The following is a 24,253-nucleotide window of genomic DNA, read 5'->3' on the forward strand; positions in this document are numbered from 1 at the left end:
CGCAGGCTCAGCGGCCATGGCCCATGGGGCCAGCCACTCCGCGGCATGTGGGATCTTCCCGGACCGGGGCACGAACCCGCGTCCCCTGCATCGGCAGGCGGACTCTCAACCACTGCGCCACCAGGGAAGCCCTGTACGTAAGGTTTTGAAACCATGTAGTCTGCCAGTTGCTTTATTGTCCCGATCTAAGCAAACTCTTTCTCTGAATGATAAACACATGAACTATCAAATTCTAGGGCATTAACAATTTCATTTTTAAATTATTTTAGGATTCTACACAACATTCTTAAAGTAAGTAAAGACACAAAAGTCCCTTTGATTTTGAGTTGCAAACAAAAGACCTCCCCAGAGAAATAGCCAAAATGACTGTTGTGAATGGAGTGGAGTTCCAGGGTCTCCGGGAGGATTCACTGTCCTCCCCTACAGCCTCAGTACAGTCCAAATTTCACTATACAGAGGCATGATCACGATCCATTTAGCAACCCATTTACTGTAAATGCTCTTCTTTATGATAGAACGTAGATGGCCTTGGGGGTGGCTGCGAGGAGAAGTAACCTGTGCTAATTCCTCTTGGAGAGATTTAGGTGAATGCTGCCACCTATTGATAGGTGAAGTATATGCCGCAAATTCCTACTCTGACATGGTATTGTGCTAATCAATGTTTATCAGAGCAAATCTCATTACTCAGTTGGCCAAAACATTTGAACAGCCCTAAGTTCATAATTCTTCATGTATTTGTCATTAAAAAATAAGTATGTTATACTAGTTTAAAACAACCCACAAACTGTATTTCTGGGAAGAGGCAAAGGAGTGAGGTACAAATGCCATGAGTTTTGCAAACAGAGATCTGGGTTTGAGTCCCAGCTCAGCCCCTTAGTGCGCATAAACACGTTAACTAATCTCTCTGAACCTTAGTTTCCTCATCAGTAAAAAGCGGATAATCCTCTTTGTGTGAGGATTCAGTGGTACTGCTGCATGACACACAGGAGGTATTTGATAAATGGCAGCATTTATTATTATTTTTTCACTGAGTTATTAAAAGTAACTATTTCTCATGCAATGATTGGTAATATGACAAACCACATCATGTTTCAGACTCTGGTGAACTCTTCTGCGTGGTTCAGTTATCCTTCGGCAATGCTACTTGTCTAGCATAGTATCTTTGACATTCAAAATTAGGACAGTGTGAACATAAATATTAGAACTTTAAGTGTGCCAATTGAGAAAATGAGGATAAATGAGCTTCATTACCAAACGTCTCCGGACTGCCCTAGAGGATATATGGGGCTGAGCAGATAAAGAATTATGATAAAACTTTAGAGCTGCGTATAAATGGGGCTTTGTGACCTGCTGGATAAGGTTGAGACTTAGAGCCAGACCTAGGAGGTTCACATTCCTTCCTCTGCATGGTGTGGGGATCCCGGGCTCACACAGACAATAGGGGATTCATAGCTTGAGAATTCTAATGATGACTGAAAGGAGGGTGGCAGCCAGAACAAGAAGACTTTTCAGAAGCAGGACCCTGATTATCACATCGGTGCTACAGCCCAGCGAGAGGCTGCAGAGAGGCCGAATGAAGCCGTTCTTGGAAAGCTTTCAGTGAAGTGTTTGTAACCTCCTTAAGAGAATCCCATTTCTCAAAAATGCAACTCTGGAAAATCTCACATGATTAGTTCAGATAAACACCCTGTCATCAAATCATACTAGAAGTCATACGGACCATCTCTTTTTGAAGGGTCTTTTTGAATGTCATGAATCTAAGTTTCCAAGACTTAGAGAAAAAAATCCAAAGGAGGGTTTCTCAGGATATTTGAGGACCTTTACTTTTAGTCTGAAAGGTCAACTGGCACTTAAAACAAAATAATCAAGAAATACCATGCCTATGAACAGTCTGCACCTTTTGAAAAGGTCTGCTTGGGACTGAATAGCCAATGCCCTCCCCCACCCCTTTTTCTTTTTTCTTTGGGGCTTAGAAATTGAGAGGGAGGAGGAGGAAGAGTTTCACATTCATTACTAACAACTTCACACATAATAAGCATGTTCAGATACACCCTGGGGTGTTAGTTTTCTTTTCCTATTTTTTTGTCTCCTTTTTAGCAGCTTTCGATAAGTAGCACATTTTAATTTTGAAAAAAGAATCAGAGCCATGACTGAGCAGCCTCGCCCTAAGGAAGGTCAGGAGATTAGGGAGCGGAAGTAGGCTGGCCAAACTCTTTACCGACCACAGTAAGGGACTGCCGCTTTCTTCCCATAACTTAATTTTGGGACTCTGATGAAAAGGCACCCCCTTAAAAAAATCTTCGCTGAATAAAAAGGGTGAAAAATTGTTAGAAAATGGTCATCAGAAAGTGATCAATTTAAATGTGTCTTACAAACAAACCACATGGAACTAACCGCAGGGCAGACATGCGTTTGCAATGGACATTCTCAAAATATGGGCATGCTCTTGCAGGAGACAGTGGACATTAGTAGCTTCTGATGCTGGTGGATTTTGGCCTAATTTCACAAGTGTTCTGAAATTCTAAATGTTGCACTTCACAAATCAGAGAACAGTACAATACTAAAAGGAATCGTTGAATTTAACTGGCCCAACTCCCAGTTTTCAAGTGGGAAAACTGAGACCTCATGATAGAAAGTACTCGCCCAAGGTCACACAGCTGGTGAGGAGAGCTCAAGGACTCAAGCTCAAAGTCCCCATCCCAAACCAGGGTTCTTTCCACTGAGCTAAACAACTCCAAGATGGGAAACTGCAAACCCTAACAATTAATCGGGAAATCTTCTTTCAAGGGAAATTCTACACCCTTCCCCTTGCAAATGGCCCTATGTGTTGCCAGAGGTAGTTCATCTGCCGCACCCTCTACTGACTTCTACAGTTGCTGCTGAATGGCTTCTTCAAAGCAGTCTAGGCACATTCACCTGGCTCCCAGGACTCGGTCTCCTGCTCTCTCCTCTGTCTTCACAAGGTGCTCACAGCACTACATGAATGCCTAAATTATCTCTATGTTTGTGTACAGGGATCGATATCACCGTCATTTGCCATCATGCAAGTTAAAACCCAGCTTCTTTCTCCATTTCACTTCCTCTGCCTGACCTGCTGACAAATCCTTTAAGTTCTACCTCCAAAGAGTGTCCCATGTTCATTTCCTAATCTACACACTCACAGTCCCTCACCATCAATGTCCTCCTACTTCCAGGTTCTTCCCACTTCAGTTCATGGTCCATGATGGCTAGACGTAGAGGGATCTTTAATCAGCTGCACTGACATTCTCCTGCTCAAATCTCTGTCACCTATACGATAAAGCCCAAACTCTTTAATGCAGTGTTTGAGTGCTCTCCATTCTAGCCCCTGTCTACTTTTGGAACCTAAATTCCATTAGGTCCTCCCATCACCATTTACTCCAGCCCAACAGGACTACTTGTCAATCGCCAAATATTCTACGAATTCTGTGCATTGTCTCCATTCCCTTCTCTTCTTTTTAACCTCCAGAGGTCTTCATTCCTCCAGATCCAGCTGAAATGCAACCTTCTCTGTAAATCTTTCCTAAGCATCTTGGAAGGAAGTGGTAATTCTTTTGTGCTCCCTTAGCACATTGCTCATACTTTTTTATGACACATTTACTTCTGCCCTGTATTATAATAAGTTTCACCTCTCTCACTAAATAGATCTCTTTTATCTTTCAAAAGATGTCTCATTCAACTTTGTACCCCTCCTCACCATACTGTTTTATCCAATGCTCTGCATAGAATAAGTGCTTTTCTTTCTTAATACTTATTGAGCATTTACTATCTGCAAGACACTAGGCCAGGCGGTGTAAAGGCTGGAGGAAGAAAATTTGAAAAATAAGTAAAATGCAATCCCTGTCTTCAAAGGAACTTTAATCAGTGAGACATGTTCACGAATAACCTAAGCAAGTGAACTAACCATGGGGGTGGAGCTGGGTGGAGGGGAAGTGCTGAGCATGGAACAAACATTCTCAATGTTCCAAATGAGAACACTGATATTATGATGTGGAGGGTGGGGCGATGGGGGAGGGGCAGAGGGAAAGAAAGGGCAAGGCTGCTTTTAAACGCCATCTCTGAGCTGTGGTCATTATTTGAGTCCTGTCTAGGTCTGGCTGATCCAACCCATCCTTCCCCCAATACCAGAGTAATCTTCCTAAAGCAAGACTCTGATCATTTAATTCCCTGTTCAGATATTTGTTGCTGAATGAATCAGCATCAAATAATTGCAGGCTTATGTTAAGTGTTATGGAGAATACCAGTTTGTAGAAATGAGACAAACTCCAGGAAGCAGCTGGAAAACAAAAAGCAAGAACATGCTGTGAAAGTGCTGGGGGGTATGGGACAAAGTAAATGTGTGATCAGTATGGGCTGAGATTAATCGAGAAGGAATAATCAGAGGAGACAAGCATTCAGTGATGGCCACTTGGCAAGAAAAATTAGATGTACTAAGTGAACTTTAGGGTTCCTTTCAATTCTCAGACCCCTGTTATTCTTTGAGATGGTTTATTCATCATTCAGTAAATTCATGCTAAGCCCTTCAACAAAACACTCACTCAATATTTTTTGAGCACCTTCTATGTGCCAGGAGCTGTGCTAGACACTGGAGATAGAGCAGTGAATAAAAGACTTTGCACTTAAACTCTTACAGTAAAATGGGAATGATTGATGTTAAACAAGTTAAGTGCAAGAAAATGTGATAGATATAATGATGGGAGGGTATAAGGTCTTAGAGGACCACAGAGTGGGGGCCCTAATAGCCCAGGGACTAGAAAAATATCCCAGAGAGATGATGTTTGAGTCAAGACTCTAAGACCGTACGTGCGTTAGCCAGACAAAAGGGACTGAGCATTCAGACAGGAGAAAATCATATGCAGAATTCTGGAGTTAAGAGACAGTATGGCATGTCCAAGGAACTGAAAGACATTCAAAAAGGCTACAGCATGGAAGGCAAGTAGGAAGGTGGTAAGAAATTAGGCTAGAGGGATAGGCAGAGCCAGATTATGGAGAATTTTGCTAAAGTATGTTTGGGAGTTTATACTTATTGGCAGGCTTTTCATAACATTAAAGTATTTGGCACAGTGTATCTAGCCTACTAAGTAATAATAAATGTCTGTTGAGGGGTGGATTAATAAATGAACGGATGAATGAATGGATCTCCTTTGCAATAGACACGGGCTCATGAAATGACTCAGTCTTGAGCATTTGCTCCAGAAAGCAATGCCACTATTACAGGCGGCATCATCCCCTTAGGTTTGCATAGCAGATTAAACTAATGACCCCTGTGAGGCAGCCCCTAACCTTAGTAGAATTACTCAGAGTCACCTGGCTTACCCCAGCAGATGGAATTTAAGTCAATCTGCATTAAAGTCAAAGCTTTCCTAGAGATAAGGGTAAAGTTTTACCTGGCAATCATTTAGGCTTAAGCTGTGAAAGGGTAGCCTGACTCTTTCTTAATCCTTGATGAAAAAATAGCCTTCTCAACCTCAAGGGCATGCATATTCCCAAATTAGATTATTTCTAGCAATGCTTCCATGGACGAATAAATTCAATGAGAGAAAGAGAGAAAAAAATGTGCCAGAGAGAGAATTTCCCTTTCGAATGAGAAAAGAAAAAGTAAAACAATTGTGGAAAACTTAACGGAACTCCTCCTTTGGGCACCCAGGTTTTATGTCACTGAACCTTACCTCGGATCCCAGCTCTAGAAGAGCCACTTGTTAGGGATGGGTAAGATGCTGTCTCTAGAAAGGGGGAGATTTTCAGGAATACAAGATACCATTCCCGGGATCCTAATGAATTACCAGGCCAAATATTAACACTCCACCCTCTGGTTTATAACCAAGAGATTTTCTCCTGATTTGCTACAGGGTCACATTCAACATAGGGGAGTTGATTCAGCTCCAGGTGTAAATCACAGACCAGCATCAGTGCCTAGTAAAAGGGTCCAAAATTATTTCTGAAGGCATCACAGAAGCTAAGCTTTCATTTGGCAGAAAGAGAATCTGAATAGAGCTTTAGAAAAGATTCTCAATGCTGTTGCTAGGGACGTGTGTGTATCTATGTGTGTATGTGTGTGCGTGCATGTGTGGTATTCCTATATGCCCTAAATTTAATAAGCAGCTGTGAAGGTCATTTGCCATTTTATTTCAGAGAGAACCATGAAAAGTGCCTACATAAGTGGCTTTCTAGGAAATCCATTCTGTGTGTCTTATTAGTCATATAAAGCATAACGATGCGAAAGGAGCCAGGTGCATCCAGATGAGGCTGGAATGGAAGCACTGGAATCTTTTTTCCTAAGACTGAGCCTTTTGGTGTCCTAAGTCCCAAGTCTGCTGACTACTTTCTCAGAACCTGCTCAGGCAAAAACTCTAGCATTGGCTGAGCCGCCCCGACTGGATTGGGAGCTTTCTAAAGATGCCCCTAGCTCCTGCTGGGAGCTTGTAAAGGATTGCACATGTGCCACAAGGTGAGAGGATGTGGCTGCCACCTGTGTGCTTCTGGTCCCAAGCAGCTGTGGGAGTAAGGGAGTGCCTGGCCCCAGGAGAGCTGTGGACCATTTGCAGTTACAGGATGCTGGATGGGCTCCTGGACGCCAGACGATATTTCTTCCCCGGCAGTTAACATAGTGCAAAGCTAACTGGCTGCCTCATTGCCCCTTTGCTCATCCCTGAGTAACAACCCATTTCGATTCAGTCGTGTTTGCCATGTAGCTTGTCGTCCAGGTCAGCCTTTCCTGATGGGCCTCACAGTTACCATAGGCTAAAGACGCAAGGAAGTCATGGCATCATTTTACTACATGCACAAGGGCTTGAGAAATCAAGCCTTCCCAGGGCTGCAGTCCCGAGCACACCTAGACTCTGAGCCAGGCTGCTTCCTTCCCCTATTGTCTCCCCGTGCGTCATTTGCTCTTTTGTTTTGCATTAAGAGTAGCTTAGTGATCATGGACTTCAGCTCTTGCCTGCAGTGATCCTCCTCGCATTTTATTCTTTACACAGAATAGGAAGGAGGTTTGCTTGCTTTGCGCAGAGGCTGAGCCACAGGAGAAAGCAAAGCCAATGTGATTTATTGAATGAGAGCACTGGACAATTACCAACAACTTGTTCCTCTGCTGCCTCAGACAACCTAAACTGGTAAGTCCAATTTATTGTTGTCTTTCTTCGTGTGAATGTGGGGCTTTCTTAGTTACCGATTCTTTTTTAAATGTGTATGTGTTGCTGCGGTTTAAATGATTTTAAAAATCTGCATCTTCCAAAATTAGCTGCAGGCAGTCCATGAAGAACGCACACAAGACATACTGAGTGGTTCTGCAATAGCACATACACGTTTATGTGGATAGGTGAGGATGGGGGTAGAGAAGCCCCATTTCTGATCATTGGTCATTTTGTTTGCAGCAAGTTTAAGGACATTTTGTGCTTGCATAACTGATTAGCATTAGCTATTAAAAATACATCATGCTTTTGTTGTGTAAGATCATCTTCCACTCGGGTTCCTGAGTGCCTACCAAATACTTGTTGGATCAGGTAAGGATGGATCCCATCACGCTGATAATCCCGAACACAAATCCAGGCATGTTGCGGTCTTTCATCCAGTCTGCAGGGTGGACATCAGAAAGGAATGCCAGCATTCCGTCCATCCTGGGTGGACATGCTCATAAATAACCTCATGATAGTGATGCTGAGGATACCCGCCAAGGGGACACAACAGACATGCGTGCAAACCCTTGCTTGATCCACTGCCACTTTGACCCCCATGTTTCTTAAGTTCTTCACTCCATGAAGATATATGGTTGGGAGGATGCCCTAGGTTTGCAAGTGGGATATTTTGAGTTCCCTGTTACCCATGCTGGTTGTTGGCCCAGCCAAGGCTGCTGGAAATACCATTGATAATCAAGGCTAAGTTTGCTTCTCTGCTGGGCCCCCCAAAATCCCTGTACTCTCATTTAATTTTCTCATTTCCTAAATACGATGTAAGCCAGTTTCTGCAGAGGGGGAAAGGAACGGAGGAAGCTGTTGCTTTTCCTACCACCACCACCATGTCTCCTTAGTCTTTTGTTTGCCTGGCTACTGCAAGACTTTATGGCAGCATCAATCCATCTCTGGTGGGCTCAGGGTCCACATAAATGTTATATAGAATTTAATGTCTTTGGTGCACTCTATCTGCAGTATATCATTGGCGATTCAGATGAAGTTGTGGCCTTGGGTGCTGACAAGGATGGATGATGTTGGAACAGTGAGCAGCATGCTTCTTTAAATAAAAACCAAAGTTAAGAAATCTGAGAGATGGGTGGCGTTTTGCCTAGTAGAAAGTATCCCCAGGCCACTCAATCACAAGAGCAGGGTCATTCTCCCACATGATCTGGCTGTTTCACAAATGATGGCATCCTAACAGAAAGGAGACAGCATTGCTTCGTGGTTAGAGATATCAGGAAAGCAAGTCCCTTTTGCTGGTTCTGAGACTAAGTGTGTGTCTTTGAGAAATTCACTTACTCTCCCTGAATCTCCATTCCTCCACTCCTTCCATTCCTGATTTCAAAGAAGATATGCTAAGTTCGACTAATGTATCCATGAGATACCACTTAAATCTTTCTTGTTAAAGGATGTAATAGGTAATTAAGATCATTGTTCATACACTTTAATCCAGAGATCATGCATCAGAAACCCACAAATGAGATTTTATGTGGGGATGAGGAGATGCCTGCCCCTTCCCCCATCTAACGGATATGGAGTAGTCTGAAGGGACCATGATTACCCTTAGGGAATTAGAAGGGGAGACTAGAGATGAAAAATGTCATTTTTTAAAAAACTTAAAATTCTGGGCTTCTCTGGTGGCGCAGTGGTTGAGAGTCCGCCTGCCGATGCAGGAGACACGGGTTCATGCCCCGGTACGGGAGGATCCCACATGCCGTGGAGCGGCTGGGCCCCGTGAGCCATGGCCGCTGAGTCTGTGCATCCGGAGCCTGTGCTCCGTAACGGGAGAGGCCACAGCGGTGAGAGGCCCGCGTACCGCAAAAAAAAAAAAAAAAAAAAAATTAAAATATAGGTCATGTAAATATTTTTTTTTCATTATTGGTCAATAATAACTGATTTTCTATACCTAGGATGACAAGATACTGAAGGTCTTAAATGTTTGAAATAAACAAACGTGGAAATATTTGGGCGGAGTTAACTCAGGGATGAGAGAAACCTATGTATTGAATTTATGACAACTTTCAGATGTTCAAATTACCCCCATGTACATGGAATTAGCAGCTGTAAATGTACTGTGATTTCGTTCTAGAAGGCTCATTTACGAAAAAATCACACACAAAAAAAGTTCCATCTCTAGGATTGAGGTACCTGAAATTCTTTTATCAGGAATTCAGTTAAGTATTGCTGTCTTTTATTAAATACAGATATTTCTTAGGAGGAGTAATAAATGAAGCCACCAATACTTTATCATAAATGAATGTATTAAATGTTTTCTACCTCAGGGGAAGCCCAAAGAATGCTGCATTAATATTATATTAATTATCCTGCTTTCTTTTGATTTCATACATGTCTCCAAGAACTTCCCTCATAATTATTATTTCACTCTTGATCAGAAAACTAAGTAGTTTTTAGGACAAGCCAAGTCCTTTTTGTGTGGAATGCTTGGCTTAGACAATATCATCTAGATTTCTTCTAGGCCCTTGAGAGTCACACTGTGGAAAGCTGAACTTACCATCTTTCTCCTTTAAATCCACTCTTCTTCCTGTGTTCTTTTGTTTTGTTTTTTAAATTATTGGTGGAACCATTATTTGGCTAGTTAGCCAAGCAAAGCTCATAGAAGTTACCTTCATATTTCCTGATTCCTTTAGCCCTTCGACCCAATCACTAACAAAGCTTGATCCATTTTACTTTCTTCATCTTTTTAATCTGTCCAGCCCTCTCCATCCCTATTGTCACATACTGTAGTTGAAGTCACCAGCTCTCACAGGGACTTCTTCAAGACCTTCAGACTTGGTTATCACTTGTCACTGGTCCCACCACAACCCTCTCCCTTTCAAATCGCCCTCTGGATGCCTCCAGAGTAATTCTATAAAAATGCAAATATCAGATTTTTCTTAAAGTTCTCTAGTGATTCCCTGTCGTGAACAGGTTGAAATCTACGCTTCTTAGAATGGTACGCGAAGTGCTTGATAGCCTGGCCCTGCTACCTCTCGAGGCTCCTTTCCGAAGTTCCTGGCATGGTGGATGAAATGTACCAGTGAACGTGTCAGAGCCCAGAAAAATACCATTAGGGCTCCTGTGGACATTGACTTACCAGCAGCACCATGACAGTTCACATTTCCATGTCCCAACCTGAGCTGTTCTACCTAGAATGACTTCTTATTTCCTTCCTAAATTCGTGCTCGGGCATCACCTTCTCTAATTCATTTCCCCACACCCCGTTCTCCCGTGACCACCTCCCGTTACCCACGAAGTTAATCAATTGTCCCTTTTGCTACTTCTTTGCTTTAGGCATTTGAGAGCAGTGTCTAGAGGTTAATTTATCAGATATAGACCCATATTGCCTGGGCTTGAATCCCAGATCTGCACCTTAGAAGTGTCCCAGTTTCTTCCTGCGTAAAGTGGGGATAATAGTCCCTACTTCACAGGGCTGTTAAGGGATTCTGTGAACTGATATATATAAAGGCATTATTTTGAATACTGCCTGGCTCACAGAAGGTGTCATAGAAGTAAAAGATATTATTATTCCATAATTTCACATATCACACTATCTCATAGCCACAGGCACTTGCATAACTGCCCTCCTTTTTAGCCTATGAGCCCCTTGGGGTACAGGTAGGGTAATCGGCTTGTTTCAATTTGCCTAGGATTTTCCCAGTTTTAGAACTGTAAGTCCTGCAACCAGGGAAACCCCTCAGTCCCAGGCAAACCAGGAGAGCTGGTCACCCTATGAGGACCCTATCTTATTCACCTTTGAATCACCAGGGTCTATCACAGGATACATAGCTTACAGAGTAGGCTATCCATAAGGGTTTACTGAACTACAGAACCAATATTAATTGCCTTTTCACTTTCTACCTCATAAAGATGCTGTTAAGCTTCAAAAATCAGTCTTCTTCTTGCTGTGAAGTCACAGCTGACTTTTCAAAACTTGTCACTGAATAACTGAATATATTATTTTTTTTAAATGCACAGGAACTAGAAAGGATGATTCCACCCTGTTATATATCATCAGTGTAATAGAACTGGCTACCCTTTAGCAATCGAAGACATAACTGTCGTGTTAACAGCAGGGGAGAACGGGGGTGTCATACTTTCTTTTCTATCTAGTGACAGGCAGGTTGAAGTCTGAAGGTCCCTAGTTCCCATCACAGCCTGAAGAGTAACCTTGTCCCAGTCAGAAATGCTCCCTTCACTAAATGTATCTGTCTACCCCGTTGTCAAGAATGGCTAGAGCTCCTGTTTCTAATATGCTTTGTCTTACAACCGCTCCTCACCCAAACTGGCTCACATCATTTTTCACAGTACAAATACAGTAAGAAAGCCCCACAACCAAGATCCTGTGAGACAGGGACTCTGGACATGCCAGAACTCATAATGAGGGCAAGATCTTGTCTTCAGAATCATGGTCTAGGAAGAAGCTGACAGGCAGCCAGACCAAGATCCCTCAGGCAGAATAATAGCAGAGTTGCTAAGAGCACAAGCTTTGGAGTCAGAGTTCAAATGCTACCTCCTCCATTTACTGACTGTAGAATCTTGTACAAATTAATCACCTCTCTGGGCCTCAGTTTCCTTGTTTGTAAAATGAGGATGTAATAACAGTACTGACTTTCTCATAGGATTGTTATTACATTTTGTCTTAGCCTGAGGCAGAGTCAATTGCAAATATTCTATTAGGTATTGGGAGATATAACCTCAGGGCATCAAGAGTGAAGGAAAAAAGGGAAATGAGTCAAGGAAGGAGGGAAAACAAATACAGATGGCTTGTAACTGAACTAGCCAAGGCATCATAAGAAAACACATACGGCTGCTTGTTTGCCTGCGACTGCTTCCAAGAAGCCTTCAAAACAGTCCACGGGGAAGGAATGCAGAGGAAATTATCTGCTGGCTACTTCCAGTCTCCTGTCTCTCATTGGTCCAGTTTTTTCCATTTCCAGATAGTATTACCCAGTCCTTCCAGGTAGACATGAGTGAAGCTGAAGCCTCCCTCCATGGGTCTGGTTGGGTCAGAGCTGTTGCAGCTCTGTCACAGCAAGCATGATGGACCCACCCTTCACTTGAGACAGCTGGTGGCATTTAGAGACAGGGTGATGGCAACAGCCAAAGCTCTCTATTTGAGCAAGTGGCCAAAGCCCAGGGAACAGGTAGTTTTGAAATAAATCTGAAGAGACTCCACTCTCCACAGGTTATTCTCGCCATTTTGTACCTGGATTGATCAGGCTGTCACTCTTTCCTTACAGCTTGGCTCCAGGTATATTCACAGGTCCTCCAAAAGTGTAACTGAGATCAGGCCATACTATGTCAAAGAGCAGAAGTCTTTAATTTTCATGAAGTTCAATTTATCAATTTATTTTACGATTTGTGCTTTTTGTGCCTCCTCTAAGAAATCATTCTCTTATTCAAGTTCACAAAGACTTTCTTCTAAGTTTTCTTCTAAAAGTTTTACAGTTTTAGCTTTTGTAGTTAGTTCTATGATCTACTTCATTTTAAGTTAATTTTTACATATGATATGAAGTAGGAGTTGAGGTTCTTTTTTTTTTTCTGGCATATGTATATCCCATTGTTCCAGCACTATTTGTTGAAAAAATTCTTTTTCTCTATTGAATTACCTTGACACTTCTGTCAAAAATCAATTGATAATATATGTGCAGGCTATTTCTGGGCTCTCTACTCTGTTTCATTCACCTATATGTCTATCCTTATGCCACTGTCTTTATCTATATAGCTAGCCTTACACCAGTACCATGTCTTGATTATTGTAGCTTTATAAGTCTTGAAATCAGGTCATGTAAGCAACTTTGTTCTTTTTCAAAGTTGTTTTGACTATTTTAGATTCTCTCCATTTTCATACAGCTTGTCAATCAATTTCTAGAAAGAAAGAAAGAGAGAAAGAAAGAGAGAAAGGAGGGAGGGAGGAAGGAAGGAAGAAAGGAATGGGAGGGAGGGAGGGAGGAAGGGGGAGAAAGGGAAGGAGAAAGAGAGAGAAATAGAGAAAGGGAGAAAAAGAAAGAGAGAAAGAAAGAGAGAGAAAGAAAAAGAAAGAAAGAAAGGCTGCTAGAATTTAGATTGAGACTGAATTGAATCTATAGCTCAATTTGGAAGAATTGGCACCTTCACAATACTAATTCTTCTGATCTGATCATGAAGAAGGTATATCTCTGTTTATTTAGGTCTTCTTTAATTCACTCATTAATGTCATGTAGCTTTAAATGTATAGGTCTTGCATATATTTTGCTGCATTTAATTCTATGTAGATTTTTGAGGATTTATTAGATTATTCTCCAAACCTTCATGTCATCTGCAAATGAAGACTGTCTTGCTTCTTTCTTTCCAATCTATATGACTTTATCTTTCTTGTCTTACTTCACTGGCAAGAACACCTAGAACACTAGAAAAGGTAGGAGTGGACATTCTTGCACTGTTTCTGATCCTAGGAGGAAGCACTTGGTCTTTAATCATTAAATATAATGTTGGCTATAGGTTTTTGCAGATTCTCTTTATCAGGTTGAAGAAGTTCCCTTATATTCCTGAAACTTTTTAAATCATAAACGGATGTTGAATATTGTCAAATGCTGCTTTATCTGCATTTATTAAGAGGACCATATGGTTTTCTCCCCTTTATTCTGTTAATGTAATAAATTATGCTTGAATGCTACACTAACTTGCTTTCCTGCAATAAACCTTGCTTGATCATGATGTATTATCCTTTTTGTATATTGCTGAAGTTTATATGCTAACATTTTGTTGACATTTTTTGCCTCTATGTTCATGAGACACATCAGGCAATAGCTTTCTTTTCTTGTAATGCCTTTTTTTCTGGTTTTGGTATCAGGGCTTCAAAAATGAACCCAAATTTTAAAGAGGTTTATGTAGGATTGGTATAATTTCTTTCCTAAAGGTTTGACAGACCATAACATTTAACATGACTTTTATTAAAGATTTGGGGATAAAAAAATTATTAGGATGCAAAAAAAAAATCATAAAACTAGAAATTAGCTTTCCCATAGAGAATCTCTGCCTGGTTAACTATCTCCTAAAGTCTAGTCCTGTATCCATGTTGCAGAGACCAGCACACCTCCAATCTGTGTCCCCTTCTCTTTGTAACTCAGGTCTCCTAATCGTCTTTCATGGAAGAAGAATATATATATTTTCTTTCTTTAGAGCAAATCCCGAGTCTTATTAAAGTTTTATTATTACTAAAATAATACCTTAAAATTGATTAATGGTGGTACACCCATACAATGAAATACTATTCAGCAATAAAAAGTGAAGAAGTACTAATAGACATTACAATATGGATGACTCTCAAAATAATAAAGCTGAGTTAAAGAAGCCAGGTAAAAATATAGATGGCCAACAGGCACATGAAGAGATGCTCAGCATCGCTAATTATTAGAGAAATGCAAATCTAAACTACAGTAAAGTATCACCTCACAGCAGTCAGAATGGCCATCATCAAAAAGTCTACAAATAATAAATGCTGGAGAGGGTGTGGAGAGAAAGGAACCCTCCTACACTGTTGGTGGGAATGTAAACTGGTGCAGCCACTATGGAGAACAGTATGGAGGTTCCTTAAAAAACTAAAACTAGAGTTCACATACAATCCCACTCCTGGGCATATATCCAGAGAAAACCATAATCCAAAAAGATATATGCACCCCAATGTTCACAGCAGCATTATTTACAATAGTCAAGACATGGAAGCAACCTAAATGCCCATCAAAAGATGAATGGATAAAGATGTGATTTATATATATATTTATACACACACACACACACACACACACACACACACACACACACACACACAGTGGAATATTACTCAACCATAAAAAAGAGTAAAATAATGCCATTTGCAGCAACATGGATGGACCTAGACATTATCATATTAAGTGAAGTAAGTCAGAGAAAGACAAATATCATATGATATCACTTATGGGGAATATTAAATAATCCTACAAATGAACTTATTTACAAAACAGAAATAGACTCACAGACATAGAAAACAAACTTATGGTTACCAAAGGGAAAAGGAGGGGGAGGGATAAATTAGGAGTTTGGGATTAACACATACACACTACTGTACAGTAAGTCCCCTACATGCGAACCTTCAAGTTGCAAACTTTCAAAGATGCAAGCGTGCATTAGTATGTCCAACCACGTAAGTTAGTTCATGTGTCTGGCGTACGTTGTCATGTTCATGCACCCTCTACAAGTGGTTGTGCTTTTGTGTACTTTCCTGTACAGTACTGTATAGAGTACAGTAGTACAGTACCTTTATTTCAAGCTAGATCTGCAAGAGGACGATTTCATTGAACTCTTTGCTGTGCAACACAAGGAGCTTACTAATGAAGACCTGATGGAGTTGGAGGCCCAGAGAAAGGACAAAGAGAGACAAGAGGAAGAAGAAATAACTGAAGAACCAAAGAGATTCACAATGCAGAAAATGGCAAGGGGATTTTCTTTATTTAAGAAGGCACTGTTAGTTTTTGAGGCACAGGACCCAAACGTAGAGTGGTACACAAAGGTTGCAGCAGCCGGTCAGAATGCAATCCAGTGCTACCATATTATCTATGATGAGAAAAAAAGAACTACTACCCAGACATCACTGGATCGTTTTTTCAAGAGGGTAGATAGAATTGAATCCAGCAAGGAACCAGAACCTATGCCATCAACGTCAGGTGTGAGTGAAACTGCAGCTTATCCTCCATTCCCTATTGCTGATGATCCTTCAGCTCTACCACCTCCCACCTCCTCTCCCTCCTCCAGTCAGTAACTCTTCTTACCTGTTCACTTGATGCCAGCCACTGTATGCCAGCTGTTGTACTGTACTACTGTACCTTTCAAGGTACTGTACTGTAAGATTAAAAATGTTTTGTTTTTTGTGTTTGTTTTTTATGTATTATTTGTGTGAAAAGTATTATAAACCTACTACCGTACAGTACTATATGGCCGATTGTGTTAGTTGGGTACCTAGGCTAACTTTGTTGGACTTATAAACAAATTGGACTTATGAACACACCCTTGGAATGGAACTTGTTCGTATGTAGGGGACTTACTTGTATATAAAATAGATAAACAACAAGAACCTACTGTATAGCACAGGGAACTATATTCAATACCTTGTAATAACCTGTAACAGAAAAAAATCTGAAAAAGAATATACATATTCTTATATATAACTGAATCACTTTGCTGTGCACCTGAAACCAACACAACATTGTAAATCAACTATACTTCAATTTAAAAAAATTAAAATTAAAAAGAAAGAAATGCTACCATTAAAAAAAAAAATTGACCCTCGGGACTCCCCTAGTGGCACAGTGGTTAAGAATCCACCTGCCAGTGCAGGGCACACGGGTTCAATACCTAATCCGGGAAGATCCCACATGCTGTGGAGAAACTAAGCCTCTGCACCACAACTATTGAGCCTGTGCTCTAGAGCCCACAAGCCACAACTACTGAGCCCGCAAGCCACAATTACTGAGCTGGCGTGCCACAACTACTGAAGCCCAGGTGCCTAGAGCCCATGCTCCGCAACAAGGGAATCCACTGAAATGAGAAGCCCATGCACTGAAATGAAGGGTAGCCCCCGCTTGCCCCAACTAGAGAAAGCCCATGCATGGCAACGAAGACCCAATGCAGCCCAAAATAAATTAATTTATTTTTAAAAATTGACCCTCAAATAAAGAAGAAGAATCTAGGTTAAAAAAAAAAAAGTGAATGATGGTGATTCCACTTGTATGAAATTCCATGAAATGAAACCTAATCTATAGTATCAAAAAGCAGACCAGTAGTTGCCTGGAAACAGTGGGCCTAAAATAAATAGATGTTCAAAAAATATTTATTGAACATCTGTTTATTTCAGGCACTCTGTTAAACAATTGGTATGTATTATCTAAAACTTTAATATCCCTTTAGACATGACTATTAAAATTGAGATGGGACCACTGTTAAGATGAGGAAATTGAAGCTAATATTTTGTTAAATATCATACAGCTAATTATATCTAATAAAATTATTTGAATAATTTTCTAATAAGTAGAAAAAACAAAACCTAAAAGTAGATCAGCCTTGTATCAAAGTCCTTACTTTTGTATCAGAGTCCTTACTTTTGACACTGTGCTTAAAACCACTTCCTTCAGGCCTCTATCATTTTCTGGTGAAAAACCAGCTGTAAATCATTTTGAGAGTTCCTTGTACATAATGAGTTATTTCTTGCTTGTTGTTTTCAAGATTTTCTCTTTGTCTTTAGCTTTTGACAGTTTAATTATGATGTATCTAGGTGTGAATCTCTTTGACTTTATCCAACTAGGTGTTCACTGAGATTCTAGGATGTGTAGGTTAATGTTTTTCATCAATTTGGCGATGTTTTTGGCCATTATTTTTTCAATATGCTTTCTCCTCCTCCTTCTCCTTCTGGAATGCCTATTATATATATATGTTGGTACATTTGATGGGTCACACAGATCTCTAAGACTCTGGTTCTCTTCATTTTTTTTTTTCATTTTGCTCCTAAAACTGATTTCAATTGACCTATCTTCAAGTTTGCTGATTCTTTCTTCTGCCTGCTCAAATATGATGTTGAGTTCCTCCAGTCAATTTTTCATTTCAGTTATTGTACTTTTCAACTCCAGAATTTCTACTTGATTCTGGCAGTTTTTTTTTTTTTTTATAAATTCTACCTTGTATTGATATTCTCTATTTGGTGAGACATCATTCTCATAATTTCCTTTATTTCTTTAGACATGAATTCCATTAATTCTTTGAACATATTTAAGATATACAACTTAAAGTCTTTGTCTAAATGGAATATTACTCAGCCACAAAAAGGAACAAAATTGGGTCATCTGTAGAGATATGGATGGACATAGAGACTGTCATACACAGTGAAGTAAGTCAGAAAGAGAAAGACAAATATATTAACGCATATATGAGGAATCTAGAAAAATGGTACAGATGAACTGGTTTGCAAGGCAGAAATAGAGACACAGATGTAGAGAACAAATGTATGGACACCAAGGGGGCAAAGAGGGTAAATGGGATGAACTGGGAGATTGGGATTGACGTATATACACTAGTATGTATAAAATAACTAATGAGAACCTGCTGTACAGCACAGGGAACTCTACTTCACTTAGCTGCACAGTAGAAAGTAACTGAACACTGTAAAACAACTGTACCCCAAACAAATAAATAAATAAATAGATAGATATTAAAAAAAATAAAGTCTTTGTCTAATAAGCCCAACATTTGGACTTCTTCAAGGGCAATGTTAATATACTGCATTATTTCCTGTGAATGGAAAAATTTTTTGTTGTTTCTTTACATGTCTCATATTTTTTTCTGTTGAAAGCCAGGCATCTCAAATAATGTAATGTGGCAACTCTAGAAATCAGATTGTCCTCTAACTGAATTTGTAAAGTACAGAACTATATCTGTAAAGTCTGTATTCTTGTCATATGTGGCCACTGAAGTCTTTGCTTGGTTAGCTCAGTGGTCAGCTAATGACTGAACACAAATTTCCTTAAAGGCCTAGAACTGATCTTGGCAAAGAGGTTCTATGTCTATGTTGGGGCACACCTTCAATACTCATCAGGCAGTTGACAGCTCTGCCTTAGCCTTCACATCCTGCTTGCACAGAGTCTCAAAGTCAGACAGAGATGAGAGCTTAGGACCTTCTCAGGTACTTTATGAGAATGCTCTCAGCTCTGGGCATGCCTGTGATCTGCTAGATCCCCAGGAATGTGTCAGAACTTTTCAAAGTCCTCTATGGACATCTAATTCCTCAACTTTTCCTTTTACGCTTTTTGGTTATCTACTGTTTGCTACCATTCTTATCCACCACCTCAGGCAGCTGTGATATTAAGCCATTGCTGATGTTTGTTTTCAACAGATGCCCCAGAGGAAAAGGTTATTTGCACTTGGTGAACTCAGAGTCAAATAAATTTAAAAAAAAAAAAAAAGTCTTGTGAGTGAGTTCTTCCAGGGAACCACCAGAAGTGTCAAATAATGATGATTCTCTCAAAATGGGGTTTTAAAGACGCTCCATTACTATTCTGCACCATCCAGTGGCTGCCAGGCTACTGGTTTTTACTATGAATGTAGGCTGTTTAGTCTTCAAGGCTACCACAGAGCTGAGGAATATGGGAATGAAGCAAGTTAAAAATGCCACAAAGCTTACTATTCTTACCAAATTCAGTTACTTTTCTTGAATAAACACTTCCTGGATTGCTTCAAACCTTTGGTTAATTTCCAGGGTTCTGAAAAATTAATTCTGACAATTTTTGCTGATGTTCTCATTGCTTTTATGTAGAAGAGGATTTTCAGAGGTCCTTATTTTGCCATTCCCACTGTCATACTTTTCTTTTGTTTTTAATATTTCTGTGAAATGTTTAATTAGGTGTACCACTGGTAAATGGCCATTTAAAAATCTCAGTTGGAGAGTTTTATCTTTTATTAGGAAAAGTAAACCATCTGAATGTATTGTGCCCACATATTCAGTCTTAACCCTACTCCTTCATTTTACATTTCTATTTATTATGTTTCCTAATTTTGTTTCTTTTTATTTCTCAAGTATTTTTAGACATCTTTATTCCTCTCTTCCCTCTAACCGTCTGAAGCTCTACTTGGTACTTCTGTTTTACCATAACTTACTGTAAACATACACACTAAAATATCCAAACATATTTTTATCAAAATAAAAATGGAGTATAGTAAATACATAAAATCAGATTCAAAACAATGTTTACAACAAACAAAACTATTTAAATTATTACAGTGTACTTTGGTGTTTCTGGTTTGGGAAGAAGACTTGGAGTAACCTTAATAATTGCTGCTATTTACTGAGTGGCTACTATGCACCAAACAGGATGCATACCTTTTGTTAATTCATTTAATCTTCACAACTCTGTAATAAACCTTTTTATATACTACACAGACTCAGAGAATTTTATTAAAGTGCCCAAAGTTACACAGATTACAGATAAAAATATCCTGGTTCAAGCTTGGGTCTGCCAAATTCCAGAGCCAAAGCTCCTCTGCTTCTCAAACGCTTTTCCCTTTCCATGGTAAAAATGTAAGAGCACATTTAGCTGGGAGGGGTGTGCATGTTTATGAGAACAGATAATAGAAAGTTGTCTTTCTCAGTATCTCTCATCAGACAAAATTTTAAATATAGAGAAGGAAAAGAAAATATCATGATAGATGAAATCTAGAAAAACAGAAACGTGCTAAAGGATGGCCTGGAAGGAAGGGACAGCTGGGGTGGTATGAGAAGGAAGTCAAAGAGACAGAGAAAGTCAACCTATTTTGAGTGAAGGGAACAGACAGGAGATGAGCAAAGACAAAAGAGACCGTGTGGGTAGGTGTCATCAGTTAGAGGGCAAGTCACTGGAATTTGATCAATCGACAAGAATTTATTTACTGGACTCCAGGGCACTGTGGGAGATACTAAAGAATGTAGAGTTATTTGGGGAATGATAATGATGTAGACAAGACAGATGGCTTAATGCTGAAGGAAAAGGCTAGAGACAGGAGGCAGAAGTAAATAAGTAAAGGCAATCCCCATGTAAGCTAGCTTGCATATCAATCTGGAATTTCTGTGGGAATGGTTAAGACATAGAGGAAGTGCTAGGGCTGCTATTGAATTATAGGTAAAAGATTTGTAGGCAGAAAGAGGAAGATGCCAAATCACCTACTGCTTTTGTGTAAATTAAAAGATTATTAAAAATTAATGAAAATATACCCACATGTACATACACACTACAGACAGTGCTTTACATCCTCCTTCCAAATGTAAATGTGGCCGTTTAGCTGAGAATGGGTAGGTCCTGATGCACATGACTAATATTGAATAGGTCTGACCTCCTCAGAAGGCATCAGGAAGTCTGTGTTGGAGAAAATTACAAGCAAGACTTAAAAGGTGCCTAAAGACATTCAACAATGTAATGAAGATGGATCTCCATTTGTTAAAGTGCAAGGAAGTCAAGGTTAGTTGGTGCTAGTGGACATGGAACCCAGTTCAGAAGCATGAGAGGAAATGAGCTTTCTGGGTAGACCCTTACTATATTATATGTAATAGACTCTCAAATGTGCATTCATTTACTCTGAAGTATCTGCTGAGTATCTTCTATAATAAATATGATAGCTGCCAGAAGTCTGCCTACATTCTAAGCTACTTACATTCATTATCTCATCAAATCCTCACAACCATAATATGTAGTTGTTGTTATTTTCTCTATTTCAAAAATTAGAAAAATGAGATGCAGACATGTTATGTAACTTGCCCAAGATCCCATATTCAGTAGGTGGAAGAGGAGATTCACATCTTAATCTCTGTTATATTTCTTTTACCCTGAGACAGGCACATTTTAGGTACTGGGGATATAAAAAGTAATATTTAGCAGTCCTTGTTCTTGTGAAGCATATAGACTAGCTGGGAGACAGAAAGCCAAACAAACAGTTGTAACGTGATAAAGTATTTACTGTAACAAGCACATACTGAGTGAATGAGTAAAGAAATACCCAAATTTGCCCTGGGTTGTCAGAAACTACTTGAACATAGACTTTAAGGATCAACAATTGTTTCCTAGGGGATGCAGGCACAGATGGAATTTTAATACATACAGAGCAGTGCATACAAAGACCCAGAGGGAGCAAAGAGTTTGAACCACTTAGGAAACTCTAAGGAGATCAGAAAGACTGAAACATATAATGTAGAAGTACAGTATCAGATGAAGCTAGAGAGGCAGGCACTTGTATGTAAAGCTAAAGAATATGGTTATATCCTGTAGGAGTTGGAGAATCACTGAAGTCAGTGCTGTGAAGAGTTTGGTCAATAAAAGAGATTCTACATGGTATTATATCAGAGCCCATAAAGCTATAAAAACTCAAGGACTGAAGATGTCCTAAGGGTCACGGCTAAGTGGCAATGGCAGCATTACAAATGGAAGACTCCACTGGGTATTTGAGGGCAGGTGGTGGGAAGGCAGCTGCATGCTCCAGAGACCTGGGCCCAATGCACCAGAGGCTGCACCAGGGGTGGAGACACCTTGCACATAGCTGCCTTAGCCAATTATTTCATTCATACATTTGTTCATCCAATACACACATGCTAGGCAGCAATAGCCTTGGTAGCATCAATATTTCAATAGCAATACCCAACATAATGATGGACAGCCTTTGAAATCCATAGCTAACCTCCTGGAAATTGACTTCAGGTATGACGTTGGTGAGGACCTGTTTAGAGATTTGTGGAACAGCAGTCAAATACTACTTGGAGAATGCCAGTAGTAAGTGTCCTGGAGGACACTATCTGAAGTATCTGGGGTGAGCAGGGATGAGCCTATCGGTACAAATTCCCCAAAGCTCTGGGCACTGCGATAGTCCAACAAATCTCAGACAACAGGCACAGTTTAACACTTTTGAGAGAAGGGGGATCTGCAGGAAACAACCACACTCTTTTATACACCCAACAGAAGACAGCATCTAGAGTATAAGTAGCAAAATTCCAATTATATATAGCCAAGAATAATTGAACAGACTCCCTGGGTTATAGAATTGAGATATTTCCTCCCAGTGGGACAGAGATCAAAAGATTTTTCGTAGAGGCTCAAGTCATATATGTTTGTATGTAAATGCATATGTTTATATAGTAAATGGATGTTGTCATTTCATTCTTGCCACCAATTAGCTATTTGGCCATAAACAAGCTGCTTCCCTTCCCTGGGTTTCAGCTTCCTCATCTATAACATGAAAAAGCTGGATCTGATGATCTCTAAGGTCCCTTCCAGCTATAATATTTTATTAGGATTCCAGATGGTTACTGGGGATGATAAAATTTTTTGTCAACTTATAATTATGTTGTGTAAATTATGACATTAGATTTTTCTCCTCTTAGGAATTGCCGTGTGAAAATGACCCAGCAAATGCAGAATTTACATCTTTCTCAGTCAAAAAAACATAGCGCCCCATCATCTCCCAGTGCTGCCAAACGCCTGTACCGGAACCTCTCTGAGAAACTGAAAGGGAGCCACTCTTCGTTTGATGAAGCCTCTTTTAGAACAAGAACTGACCGGCTGAGTCTCAGAAAGACTTCGGTGGTAATAAAACTCTTTATTCTCATCTTGGTTTGATTAGTGCAGTTGTGTTTGGATTTAAGGAGATACTACGATGATCCACGTTTACTCCAGAACCTGATGTTTGCAAGTTTATAAATGTTGAAAGTCAGGTAAGGTAGGAACTGCACATATATATGTTAGTCGAAGTTTAAGTGACTGTGAGATTTTCTCTTTCTTTTTCTTAATTTCTTTTCCTTTATTTCCCTTAGTTTTTCTTTCTCTAATAGACCAAAGAGCCCACAAAATAGCAGCTTGACAAATATGGAGTTTGAGATTAAATAGGCTTTCTGAGAGATCCAGTGTTCATTCAAATCCAGTGTTCATTCAAATATTGAATGAACAATGAACAATATTTTATTTACTTATTTGTAATGTATACCCCATATGCTTTCCAAAGGCATTCAAGACAGAATCCAGGCAAAAACAAAAAAAAATGCAAATGTATTATACAATGGTAAATAAATCAATAGCGATGGTGATTGTGGGGGACAGCAAGGGAGCAAGAAAGGGAAAAAGAAAGAAGGAAGGGGAGGAGGGTGGGAGGGAGGAAGGAAGGAAAAAAACTGGAAAAAGAAAATAGTGGGGATGGAAAGAGAAATAGATATACCAAAAACCTAGGCAGATACAGTACCTAAAATTTGTCATTACATTTACCTCTGAGTTCCTAGTCAGTCAAAGCAGAAGGGGAAGGACAATTGGTAATAGCATTCCATTAGCTAATAACTGCAAGTATACCAAATGAATATCTTCCTGTTGCTAAGTCCTCCGGCTTCTATAAGATGTCATAGTGAATTATGTAATGGAGAATAAAGAGTGGCACTGGGGATGTTATAAACATTCTCACATAGCAGCTTCTTATACTGCCCCTCAGTAAAAGCTGAGGGCATAATATTATCATGCTCAGCAAGGGTATTTCTGCAGGGGGTAATGGCACCATTTGTTTGA

At 39.9% G+C, this 24,253-nt stretch overlaps 1 protein-coding gene and 1 long non-coding RNA gene across 2 annotated transcripts in view; one reads left to right on the forward strand and one right to left on the reverse strand.

Annotated features, from left to right (window-relative positions):
* Positions 1–24,253, reverse strand: part of LOC141277298 (uncharacterized) — a 145,327-nt gene that overhangs the window by 92,920 nt on the left and 28,154 nt on the right. The gene's annotated exons all lie outside the window — the stretch shown is intronic.
* ANKFN1 (ankyrin repeat and fibronectin type III domain containing 1) overlaps positions 23,090–24,253 on the forward strand; it is a 139,061-nt gene continuing 137,897 nt past the window's right edge. The window contains exon 1 of the mRNA XM_033847279.2: positions 23,090–23,290. Within this exon, the coding sequence (XP_033703170.1) occupies positions 23,105–23,290 (186 nt within the window). The 5' untranslated portion in view covers positions 23,090–23,104. The remainder of the gene's footprint in view (positions 23,291–24,253) is intronic.

Source organism: Tursiops truncatus, chromosome 20 (genome assembly GCF_011762595.2).
Source record: "Tursiops truncatus isolate mTurTru1 chromosome 20, mTurTru1.mat.Y, whole genome shotgun sequence".
Taxonomy (NCBI): domain Eukaryota; kingdom Metazoa; phylum Chordata; class Mammalia; order Artiodactyla; family Delphinidae; genus Tursiops; species Tursiops truncatus.